Genomic DNA, 13,312 nt, shown 5'->3' with positions numbered 1-13,312 from the left:
CAGGAATGTTGTACAAAATGAAACAGTTAAAATAAATGTGGCCCAGGAGCCACACAAACACCAATCATTCTGCTAAAAGATAGACAAAAAATAAACCAGAGCTGCCTCTGCAAAGTGCAACTTGTTAGTAGTTTCTGCAGTGTTCAGCAAACAGGGAAGTGAATAGCATGCCCAGATAAAGAAAGGATTCAACAGCTCCTAGACTTCAGGGTTTTTTTAGCATTTATAACTGACATATACAGCATTGCTTTTCTTTGTGATGCATTTCTGCTAACTACCTTCATAAATTTAAGTCATCACTGGTGGAAGCTATTAGTAGTATAGATAGAACTCAGGTGTTTTTAGATTATATCACTATAAGCTGCCTGAGACTGGTCTCCCCGAAGCTTCCTGTGTTGTCTGGGGAACTACTGCTGATGAATCATAATGATGAAGTTCACTTATTTTGGACGAGGCTAAGCAGAGCTTTGAACGGTACCTGGGCTGTGATGAAATGTTACGTAACTTGCAGATGAGAACTAAATAGGTGTGTGTCTGTTTTAAGCTTTTTGGATTGTGGCTAAATTATAGGATGTTTGAGGTGAGCCTTGCAGTCAGCTATGTTTGGTACATAGCTAAAGTAAATATAGTAAATACATAAGTAAGTAGAGAGATTTTACTTGTATCCCAGAGAATCTAGGTATTTTTGTAGACTAAAACTATCAGTAGTTTTGCCTTACTTGGATACTACATAGCAGAACTATGTTGAGGAGAAAATCAAAGCACTTCCCTCTCAAATATTAATTTCTTTAAAACTGTCCGGCCCTGTGCCATAAAAAAGCCTATCCCATCGCAGCAAATGTGAGCTACTTGTGGTGCACGTTTGTATGTATGTATGGTATATGTACACTCTTAAGGCAAGAGTTTTGTTTCACCTATTACATGTTTTGAGCTTTAAGTTATTAGTGATATAAAGGCACACATAGTGCTTCACTTTTTTTTTTTTTTTTTATTTCTTCTGTGAGCATGTCTTCAGGATTTGGATCAGATTTGGATTAATACAGCAGATTTCTGTGAAGCTTTCCGAAAGATTCAACCATCCTCCTTTCGAAGTGGTATTGGACTAACAGACTTCAGACCTGTTACCTGGGAACAAATCGGCGGTCTTGAGGATGTGAAATTGAAGTTAAAACAGGTAAAAGGTAGAGCACATTTAAACAAGAAAAAAAGATCATTTTATGCATCTGCGTCTTCCAACCTGTTGTATAAATAGAGGTATTGAAAGATAGACTAATACCATTTCCATGAAAAACAATTTTTATTTTAAATGGCATTGATTGCTAATTAGTGCTACACTTTTCTTAAAATAAAACAAAAAATGCCTTTGCACAAGCTCTAGACTCCCCCCAATTAAATTTGCAATTTCAGAACATCACCCAAAAGTATAATCTAGAATTAGTGTTTTAGCTAGTAAATATCAAATTCTGCTGCAGCATACATTCTTCCATTCTAGTGAAAAATCTTCAGCCTTCTGCTAAAAATTCCTTTTACAACATCTATAAGTCTGAGCCATTTGAGAGGGGGAGAGACAGAGACAGTTCCAGAGCCAACATGTCCTCAGAACATACTGCCTGTTACGCCATCTCTTTTGTAACAAAAAGGTCAAATTTGTCAGTGTCTTGCTATGGCTCCAGAGTTGTGGGGTTGTGGTGCTCTGGACTTGTTCAGACCCATCTGTAAATTAATATGTTTCTAGTCATTCATCTGGAGACTCAAAGTGGCCAGGTGTGATGCTAGCCACTTACTCCCTCATATTGCCTGTAGCAACCAATATTTTACAACTGCACTTACCTGGTGGACTGTTGTGCTCAAGTGGGCCTTTGAATTTGACTGGAGGCTTTTGCTGCAGCAGTGATGCAAAGTGAGAAAATAATGCTATGGGCAAAATGTTGTTTGTTGCATCACTACATATAAAACTTAGAATGTTTCATCTTTTTTATATATTTGCAGAGCATAGAGTGGCCTATGAAGTTCCCTCAGGCTTTTGTTAGGATGGGACTGTCTCATCCAAAGGGTATCCTCCTTTATGGGCCATCAGGATGTGGCAAAACCACACTGGTAAAGGCTGTGGCCACAAGCTGCCATTGTTCCTTTCTTTCTGTGAGTGGCGCTGACCTTTTTTCACCTTACGTTGGAGACTCAGAGAAGATTTTGGCCCAGGTAGGTTCTGACTTGCATATGATACATAGTTGCTTAGCTACAATGTTTTATAAAGCATTAATTATGCCTAACTTTTCTTTTCAAAGACATTAAGGGCTGGATTGACATAGCTCCCTTGATTTTGAGGAAGCTGCTTCTGTTTACACCAGCTGAGGATCTGGCCCCAAATTAACAATTAACATACTCATTCTCCTAATTCTAGTTAAGGTTAGAATTCAGTAATGAGATTTTGTCTTTAGTAATTGTAAACAAGAGTGGTCTCCAAAGAGACCTTTACAATACCTTGAGTACTCGGTAAAGTGAATTGGTTATGTAAAAGTATAGAAAAGATGTCAAAAGAATTTTCAGTTGACATGATAGAACTGTATATAGGACATACATTTATTTTATTTTATGAACCCAATAAAAGGTTTTTCGCCAAGCAAGAGCAAATGCTCCAGCAGTAGTATTCCTGGATGAGATTGATTCTATCTTAGGATCTCGGTCACTCTGCAAATCTGGACATGGTGTCCCAGAGAGGGTTCTTTCTGCCCTTCTCAATGAATTAGATGGTGTTGGCCTGAAAGTCACAGAGAGAAGAGGAAGTTATAAACAGCTCGAGGGTGAATGTCAAGAGCAAAATGAAAAAGAGCAAGAGGTATGTACATTCTCTGTAATACAAGGAAGGATACTTATTGGCTTTTAATGTTGTAGTTATCTTCAGCCTTATTTATGGTCTACCTTTGCTAAAACACTAATCCAATACTAATTAAGTGACTTTTTTTTAATGTAAATTCATTTTGATTGAACAAAATATTAAAGACAAAATTATAACCTCTTACTATTGCTAATTATAAATATTTATTAGCTGTCATAAGGGCTATTTCTTCCTCAGGCTACTGATTTTTTTGATTTTTTTTTTTTTTTTAAGTCTTTTACACTGCTTAATGTTTTCCCTTCTCTAGTTTATTTCCCATGTTTATGCTACTCTATCACAGAGTTATCCAATGCAGTCTTAAAATCACAATCAATAGTTATGAGCAGTATTCATTTCTTTAGAAAGCTGCAAGTGCATTTTTGAGAGAGCTGTTGATAAGATGCCTTGTCATCTTCCTTATTACAGTTACTTTTTCTGTAATCACGTGGTGATGTGCCACTTAAAAAATTTCAGACGGACATAAAGCCACTTTAAAAGAGAGAGAGAGGGTGCTATTTCTGTATGGTACATACTTGCGCTATGCTGTTAAAATGGGTTTTAGTAAGGTGGAGTAACGCACTCAGTCCTATTCCTGGCATAGTGAAGAGTTCAGGTCTGTCACCGCCATTATTTTACCCTTGCTCTTACTTCATCATCCTTGATTCCTTTATTTCTGTCTGACTGACTTGTTTTTAATTCCTTTGACCCTTCATATGTTCGAATACTGTGACACTCAGTTCTTTTATTAGCAAGTTAATATTTAATAACCTTGTTACCTGTTTAGCTTTCTTCTGTTTCATTTGCTGATCTCATGTTTGCTACTTTTGTTCAGTGTGAATCCTGTTTAAAATATGCAATTTGAGCATTTTGGCTTTTGTTACTTACTTTACAGTTGTTTTATCCTGAAGCCCTCTAACCCAAATGATTTCTATACGCTGCATTTGATCTTGATTCCATTTAAAACTAAATTCCTGGTTACATTTAAGGAATTCTTTAAATGACTAGTAACCATCTATTTCTCATTATCTGGTGTCAGATTTATGTCACTGTAGAGTAATCATATTATGCTTTCTTTTTCAACCTTGTTGCCATTTTGAAAATTCCAAGGTTATATAAACCCTTAAAAATGTATGAAACAGGAGTCTTATCTTCACACACTGACTGATGCATGCTCTTGTTAGCTCTATCCAAAGTTTCATCTGTTAGCAGAACAGATATTATTTTTCTTCCTTGTATTTATTTCCTTGTTAGTCTGCACAAGTAAAGAAAAGTTAAGTGGTTACAGTGAACACAGATATAGGTATATGTATTTATTCCATACACCACAGAACAAGGTGAGCCACCCAGGCCATGGCTCAACCAACTTTTAGCACGTTAATTTAGCTAGCTATGCAGTTAAAAAAAAAAAAATAGCTATACAGTTTTAACTAGAATGACAATTGCGCATTTGTGGGTTTTATAAATTAGCATGCTATAAGTTGGTCGGGCCATGGCCCAGGTGGCCCACCCCGTTCTGCAGCCTATGATTTATTCCTTATTGCTTTTTATTCCCTTGCAAATTATGTTTGTCCACCTAACAAAGCAGGAGCCTCCCAATACACATTCAACACATTTGCACTCTTGATCTTATTCAGCTAGAGTTTCAAGAAGTTTTGAACACAGATGTTATGATAGTTGCTGCAACGAATAGACCAGACATGTTGGATGATGCCTTGTTGCGCCCTGGAAGGTTAGACAAAATGATCTATATTCCACCACCAGATCAGAAGGTAATATGTGTTTATAAACCTCCACAAAAAAATAAATATAGAGGTGCAGAGTTGTCAGCATGCTGCATCCAAACAAGAAAAACTCATAGTACTATAATATCTCTTAACAACTGCAAGATTTTTTTAACTAGATGTTAATATTTGATGTGCTAGAAGTTAAATAATGTATATTTGACTATAACATAGGAATTATAAATGCATATAAAAGGACGTCTGATTGTGTGTAACATATTTTAACAAGCTTTTGTAGGCAATACTTCATTATATATGTTACATATAATATTCCTGTACAATCAGATGTGCAAGATAGGAAGTGCCAGAATTAAGGTTGCCTGTGCCCAGGTCAAATTTTTCGTTATCCCTTTTCTCAGGAATGGTTGAGTTATCTCTACTGAACACTCTAAAAATAACCCATCTATGACAGAAAACAAACATGGAAAATTTCAGCCAAAAAGGCTTTTGGTTTAATAAATGACAAAAAACTACAAAAGGGATTTAACATGATGGAACCTTTACCATAATAAGCATCACAGCCCATTCTATCAGCCATTCTTTCCTGCTCCTCAATAGCATGTATAGTATAATGTTTAGGTTTTCTTTTGTTTTTGCATCCTGTTGAAATTATTGTACCTATTTGAGGTTGAGAATTCAAGGTACAAAGGAAAACAACAAATGGCAGCCTAGTGATTTTTATTATTATTATTAAGAAGGGCTGTGTGAATTGTAAAAGTTAGTGGAGAGAGAGTCTCTTGTTGAAAACTGTAACACCTACTGTCCTTCAGATCAATAGGATCACAGCAGCCCAAACGCAAAATATACTTTATTTACTTGAAAACAAGATGAGGTCCTTTCCCCCCCAATTGGCGTTTGTGGGGGGGGGGGGGGGGGAGTCCCCTCTGATAATCGCATACAACAAAATCTCACTAAATACATTGTCTGTCATTAAATTACTGATAAAAGCAGCATGTGTTCAGCCATGGAAACCAACTATGAAATTGATTAAATGCAGCCAATATTGAGCATGACTAAAACACATGGCCCACATTGAGCAGCCATGCTAATGGGAACTTCTTTTTTTTTATGTTAATTTCCATATTCCAAGCCAAATTTGCCAAATCAAATTCCAAATCTGTGAGTCAGTCCAGAACCATAAGTGGCCCTAGTGTGGCAAACATCTTCCACCCCCATCTGGGGCTTATTTCTATATGTTATTTCAGATGTTTCCAAATCCTTTGGTAGGCATCCTACTTGCAGGCCCAAGCCCAGAGGCTTGGAGTTTGGAGGCCCCTAGTTTTGCTTGTCCTCAGCCATTTGGCCACATAACCAAGCTCCGGAGGAGTAATGGGAATTTACCACAAGGATGTTTCTTAACATGGTTTTTCAGAAACAAGATGTGTACTTTATTTCCTCTTACTGTATTTTAGTGTACTTGAGCTCAGAAGATCAATAGTCAAATTCTGTCAGGTTCACTCAATATTCCCTGAATAGTCTGATTGAAATGAACAAGACAACTTGCAGAATAAGACTAACTGGCATGAGTTAGGCGGCAGAAAATAGCCCATAACAAGTGCTATTAATGAAACAAATAGGTGCCCAAATAACTGTTTGTTTGTTTTTCTCCTTGTGTAACATACATTGTCTCATAGGGAAGGCTTTCTGTTTTCAAAATCTGCACTGAAAAAACTCCACTGGCTTCAGATGTGTCATTAGAAGACTTGGCAGTCCAAACTAAACTTTTCTCTGGAGCTGATATTGGAAATCTCTGCAAGGAGGTAAGGTGTTTGGACTTGATCAGTGAAGTAAATATTAAGCGAATACTTAAGTAAAGAGAGTGTCCAATCATAGAAAATGCTGAGCTATCACACAGTCTTTTTGGCAATTTTTAGTGACAAAGATAAGCCAAATGATAAAAATTGGGGGACCTGCAAATAAATTATTTATGTGAATTAGAACTGATCTTGGCAAGCAGGGGGGAAATGACACTATATTCCTGCCATTCACTGTGTGGAAGTGGTGAAGCTAAAGCAGTTATTTTTACAAGTTCTTTGAGAATAATTTTATGTCAACTCTGAGGAATTGACCACTCTTTAAAATAGATGGTTGGTTCAACTTCAGAAATTAAGTAAATGAAAAATTATAATCGTTGTGGACCAAACTGAAGCTTTTGTGATAGTACCCTGATGAGGGAGTCTGTGGAGCTCATAAACTCCCTGCAGTGGGAAATGATTATATAAAGTGGTAGGAGAAAGGGAGATGCAACTTCACACCATTAAATTACTGGGGAGGAGGGAAATGCTCAATCCCGTGGAAGGATTGGACCAAACGGCTCCTACAGGAGTTGTGTTGCAATTAGACAATTGGGGCATGAAGACACTTCCTGAAAGTGCCAGCACAGAGTGCAAATGTCTGCTTCTTTATTATCAACAACCCAGGCATAGATCCACTGGCCAAAGGAAGTAAAGGGCAGCTTGTTGTCCTTTGCTACAGCTACCCCACACAGAAGCAGGGACTGCCTGTTGAAGATTGCATGCTGCCAAAAAGTGGCATTTCCTCTCTCTCTTCCATTTCCCAGGTTCTGCTGGGGTCTGCTCTTTCCATTTTGTTGAAGCAGAGAGTAGCACATTGTTGGGGCAACCTTTCTGGCAGGCAAGCCACAAATGAGCTCTACACCTTCCCCACGTGCCATTCTAATCCTTTCTTCTGCCAGATTTGCTGCTTTCCTTTCTGTCCCCTACACTGTGCTCTCTGCCCAATCTCCTGCTCTGCTTTCTGTTTCCTGCCCTGTACTCCGTCTTGCCTTCTGCTTCCTACCTTATCTGCTACTGTGCTTGCCTGTCCCCCACCCTTCATCTGCCACAGATCACATGAAGGCTGCCCATGCTATGGGTTGGCCACCCCTGAAGTAGCACTAAAAAGAGGAATGCAAGCCATATGTTCTAATAACAAATTAAAGTGAAATCATGCCAGACAAACCTAAAGCTGAACTTTCACACTGACGGTTTTTTATAACTCCAACTAACACACACATTTTAAGAAACTGGTCTCACAGATGTTGTAGAACCTGTCCTTAATTCCACACTTCCTTTTCAAAGAAATCATGATAAATAGGGTTTGGTGTACTACATTTCCTACTATAATTAATATTTATAAATTGGGGCAAGAGAAGAGACTAAGGTAGTTGAGGTACTTATAAACAGTAGTGGGATACCAGGTAGAATACAGAGAGATAAGTGGTCAAAGGTATCTTTTCTGGTCTAAGCTGTTAGATGTATTAAAGTAAAAAGCATTTACTGAGCTTACAAAAGAAAAGACTAACTAGCAGTAGTATGTTCTGATGCATTTTGTTAAATGACTGTCTTTTGACTTATGACCCTAAATTATGGTAAAATGGTTAGCTTAGTTCCCATTTTTACTTTTAAACTTTGGAGCACCCGCCAGGTGAAAACATTCTATATTACCTAAATCACGTTGTTTTTCTCTCCAAGGCTGGCTTGTTGGCATTACAAGAGAATGGACTTGAAGCAACCGAAGTGAAACACGAGCACTTCATAAAATCACTGAAGATTGTAAAACCATCATTAACCCTCAAAGATTTAGATTTTTATGGAAAATTTTATAAACAGGAGTTACCAGCTTAAATCAAAAACACTGGATATAACAAAAGAATTTCTGGAATATGAAATGCATGTTTTATAAATGAATGATTTTGTATGAATTTTTTTTTTTAATGAAATTCAAAGGAAGAAAACTTTCTTAGGTTCAGTTTTCTTAGGTTCAGCATTGTGATGCATGCAGAAAGGGTTTTAAATGTCTGTTCTGCTTACTTTTTACTTTACAAATTTAAGTTGTTTTCCTGACTTTAAGGAATTGTTGAGGTCTTCACATATACTATATGTGGAAAACTGTTTAAATGAAGGAATAGGAACATTAGCAAAGATTTGTTTTACTTGGAATCAGCAAACTTATTTGAGAAGCAATTTTTATTCAGACTGTCTTATCTCAAATCCAGATAACTACTTGTACTGTGATTCCGTCACAATTTTACCCCCTCCCCAGTGGTCCATAGATTGTGTAGGGGGAAAATTAACCTTTCAGGCCATACTTACCCTGCATTAAGGAAGTGAACATAGACACAAACTTCATTTTCTTTTGCCGTTTACCTTTTCCACAAAGGTATGTGTAATTCATCACTTAAAATCTGAATTTTTCCCAATGGACTGATGCTTACATTAAACCCGACCTTTGTATTCCTTGCTTTTTATATTGTATTTTTATATTGTTTATATATAATACCACTTTTATTTTTGAAAGACTTGCTTTATATTTTAACATTTTTTTTGTATTATATCTTAAGTTAACTCATGTCTTATTACCAAACAGTTTGTTTCTAGTTTCCTTCTTGACATCTTTTATTGATAGGAAATAAACAAGTGGAATACTTGCTTAATATTTGGATACCTTTATACAATAGCTACCACAAACTATTCCCTGTCCCAGGTCCCTTTGATCCATAATCTAGTCTGAAATGTGTAAGCCTTTCATAAACGAAGTAGTCTTTTTCTAGTACTAAAGGACTATCCTTTATGACGGGCTCTTTCTTAGGCTATGGCTTGTCTTGAAAACATATAGAAGTACCTCTTAGAGTAATCCTCTAGAACTTAGTAAATTTTCCAAATGGAGTGAGAGTGGGCAGCCACAGCCTCACTTTTGCTTGGTGCATTACATCGTCCTCTCCTACGAAGACTGCTTTCTTGTTGACAGCTTCTAAATTCAAGCCATTCATCAAAACAAGGTGAAATTAATAGGTGTATTGATCAATACCTGCGGAGGTTAAATAGGCGGTTCAATAAAGAGAAACCATGGGTGTTTGATATCTGAACTAATTTACTTTCAGCCCTTGAGCAATTCACCCATATCATCTGCAAAGGTTACTATGCAAAAAATCTGGTCTTCAGGTGGCCTGTGCCCCACTCCCTGTCCTATTCTGGCCCCTGGCGTGCTACTTGCTGTCCTCTGAGGAAGTAGAGCAAGGATTGATCCATACACCTGACCTTGTCAGGCATTGCTGCTTTGGAGTGGAGATGCACGTACCCGTGCCCAGGTAGCACTCTGCACTGGGTTGCCCTACCAGGACCAGCGGGGAGGGTGCTCAGATTGGCCATGTAGTCCCTCCTGGCTGCAGGGGGTAACTAGGGAAAACCAGCAGCCAAGTAAGACTGCCCCCCCTTCTTCCTTCTTGCTACTTCCCCATAGCACCAGGCCCAGCTGAGAAACACTCAGCCTTTGCCTCTACCTACAGCCAGCGAGAAGAGTCCCTGAAGGGTAACAGGGAGGGGGCACCTGAGCTGAGCAGGGCCGCCCAAAGGGTTTATGGGCCCTGGGGCAGGTGTGATGTTGGGGGCACCACCACTGCCCCCTACAAGGACCCATGTGTGTGTATACAAAGCTGGGGTGCAAGAATTTTTGTGTGCACACATTATGTGAGAAGTCTCATGTGCGGCTGCTCCTTCCCTTGCCCTGGGAAGCGGCAACAAGCGGGCTTTCCCCACTTGTTCCTGGGGCAAGAAGGGCTAGGTAGAGAGAATTTACCTTGGAGACAGATTACTAAAGCAAAATGACATTAACAGTTTGCAAGTGAAACACTTATTAAACTTATGCTATAAAGTTAGGAACTTAAGAACAAAATGAAAAGAGGAAAGTTTAAAGTAAAGTATTTCTTTCTTGCCTTCATGGATGCCAAGTCATCAATCACATCATCAAAATTTATTTATTATAATTTATTTGCTTTGCAAGTACATGCTCCACTGACAGCATGATCAAATGGTTCAGCCTGTCTTCCCCAATCACTGACTGCAGGTAGTTCTTAATAATCTTAAGCTTACTAAAAGTGCGTTCCCTGGATGCAACAGACTGGCAAGGCAATGAGCATTCTCAAGCAAATGCATATCTGAGAGAACACAGATTTTACACCTGTGCCATAAATCCAGTTGAGAAGCTCAAGTGCAATGCCCATGGCTCCTCCAGAAGCGCACAATAGGGGTGTCCAAAGCAGGCCTTATTTGATTCAGATTTAGCCTGAATCAGGGACAGTAATTCAATTAATTGATTCGGATCACTGTCCCTGATTTGATTCGGCCGAATCCAAATCTAAAGATTCAATGTCAATTTGGAGAATCAGCAATTCAGACATAGACACAGTTTAAAAGTGTTTTCTACGTACCTCCAGGTACCAGTGCGACTTGTGAACGCTGCAATGCTGGGGAGCATGAAGCGTCCCATAGGAGTGGGGGGGGGGCCCACATGGCGATCAGCCGCAGGGGGATTCTGGGTACCCCCCCCAGACCCAGGAGGCACCAGTTACCGATCCAGGTGGGCATGGGGGGCCCCCCAGCATGCTCCCCGGCAGACCCAGAAGTGCTTCTGGTCCACTTCTGGGTCTGCTGCCAAGCACACTGGGGAGCCCCTTGTGCTCCTGTGGGACACTCCATGTGCCCCAGCATCACGGCACTCATGAGCCACCTGCTACCTAGAGGTATGTAGAAAAAATATTTAAAGCTGTGTCTATGTCCAAATCTCTCCGAATCGATTTGGAGGGTTCTGATTTGATTCAGAGAGATTAAAAGGTCCTCTGATTCTATTTGGATTCAGAGATTCAGCCACCAAATCGGACTGAATTTCTGCTGAATCGAATCAGGGACCGAAGCTTCGCATAGCCCTAGTGCACAAATTTAAGTCTTTCCTGATTTTGTAAAACAGGCAACATTCTTCTTGCAACTTATCCTTGTTCACATGGGTATGTGATGGACAGGGACGCCACGAATTTTGCAATTTCATCCTCTGCAACAGCTGGTGGGTCAAGTATGGGTGAGAACAAGCTTAAGAGTTTCCCCATGGTCTCAGCTAAGCTTCAGAGATCTGAGAGGAGCATATCCATGGCTGTGATGAACACTTCAACTTTGAATTTATTTTTAGGGGAAGAGATTGTGTGTTCTGTATTGGCTGGCTCATCGTGGAAATGCTTCATCCTTTGGATTCTTCTGTGTGTTCTCTTGAATTCGATGGTGATAGCCCCTTAGCAATGACCGTAGCTTCCATGAGAAGACTTGGCCAGGAATTGTTCAACCATTAAATTTCTTCCAGGAGGTTCTTGACATGTTGCACCGCTTCTTCCATGGTGAGTTTGGATCCTTGGATAAGCTTGCTTTGGATACTGATGGACTGCAATATCTTGTACCCCACTGTAGTCAGAAGGATGAACTCAAAGGATTGCATCCACTCAATGAGACATCAGCCTGGGTTTCTGCTGTCAAGTCTAATTCTTCCTCAATTTTGAAGGAAGAATCCAGCATCCTTTTAGCATTTTTCACAAGGGGGCGAACAGCATTGATTCTTGAGTTCCATCGGAGTGAAGAGAGGAGACTTGCAGTTTCCTGAAGAATTTTCCATCTTGCAGGACTGCATGAAAATAGTGTACAGCTTCTGCATGAAAATTCAGTGTACATTTTTCTCCAGTTATCGTTCACACCTCCGTGGCAGAATCTGGAATGGTACAGGGCTTAATTTTGTACATCTGCATAGCTAATGAAATCCTCTCTCTTTAGGATGTGTAATTCATTAATAACAAGCTTTTACTGGATGTGGATTAGCTTTGAAAAAGGAACTGGAAATAAGCAACCAATTTCAGCCTCAACATGTGTTATGTCTAATGTTGTTATTTTCCTTGGCAAATATAAAGAAAACAATATATATCATTTTACTTATTATATTCTTGCAAATTCATTTCTGACTTTGGCCCTTAAGAACCCACAGAGCTTACATTCACTCACAACTTGAACTCTTTCCTTGGGGGGGTCTTTCTGTGACAACGGGCCTGCTCTGCCACAGAGCCCTCCTTAAACCTTCCCTGCACTGGTGATGCGTAGGGGGCGCACGTGCACCCCCTGAGCGTGGCGGCGCCCCCTATGAAAAGGCACCGCCAGCGGTCACCGCTTGCCACCCCCACCGCCGACATCAGCGATCACCGCTGGCTGCCACTGACACTGCTGGCGGCATCTGTGGGTGGTTGTGCTTGCCATGCCCCCCGCACCTGCTGCTGACAGTGCGTCTATGGGAGCTCCCATCTTACCAGGGTGCCCCCCAGCCACCAGGGGCTTCCCTGCTCCTTCTCTCCCCACAACAGGCTGTAATCAGAGCTACTCCGCCTAGGCCCCAGGCGAGGCCGATCATAATCCTGCCTGATCCATCTTGTCTCTCTTGCTGCCCAGAGATAAAGATGTGACCTTACCGTGACTGCTTTAGGACACCCCCCCACCCTTGGACAGCAACGCAGCAAGCACATAAGCCTCAAATTAGCATCTGTTTCACACACGAGTATGTATTGTGTACTTCGCGGTGAGGGACGGTCCCATAATGTCACAGTCCCACGTTGAGAACCAGTCGGTGTCACCTCAGGCGCCAGCACCGAGCTCCTCTTTTCTATGAAAACAAAACACCGATGATCCCGGCGAGCAGCGTGGCAGGGCAGGGCAGGGGCCAGCGGTGCACCGGCTGAGGCAGGGGGCCCTTGGGGGCAAATTGCCCCAGTTGCCCCCGCCATGCTCCCATGTGCGCGGTGCACCTGCCCCGTGGCAGCAGGGGAGAGCCGGCACCAGCCCGGCCCCGCCCCCCC

General features: G+C 40.6%; 1 protein-coding gene across 1 annotated transcript in view; it reads left to right on the top strand.

Annotated features, from left to right (window-relative positions):
* SPATA5L1 (spermatogenesis associated 5 like 1) overlaps positions 1-10,728 on the top strand; it is a 14,124-nt gene extending 3,396 nt beyond the window's left edge. The window contains exons 3-8 of the mRNA XM_006030417.3: positions 1,016-1,174; positions 1,990-2,199; positions 2,609-2,836; positions 4,510-4,644; positions 6,291-6,416; positions 8,130-10,728. Coding sequence (XP_006030479.1) covers positions 1,016-1,174; positions 1,990-2,199; positions 2,609-2,836; positions 4,510-4,644; positions 6,291-6,416; positions 8,130-8,282 — 1,011 coding nt within the window. The 3' untranslated portion in view covers positions 8,283-10,728. The remainder of the gene's footprint in view (positions 1-1,015; positions 1,175-1,989; positions 2,200-2,608; positions 2,837-4,509; positions 4,645-6,290; positions 6,417-8,129) is intronic.
* The last annotated feature ends 2,584 nt before the right edge of the window (positions 10,729-13,312 follow it).

This window comes from Alligator sinensis, unplaced genomic scaffold, assembly GCF_000455745.1.
Source record: "Alligator sinensis unplaced genomic scaffold, ASM45574v1 scaffold476_1, whole genome shotgun sequence".
NCBI lineage: Eukaryota > Metazoa > Chordata > Crocodylia > Alligatoridae > Alligator > Alligator sinensis.
Note: the sequence above shows the minus strand (reverse complement) of the source record. Positions and strands in the feature narration are given on the sequence as shown.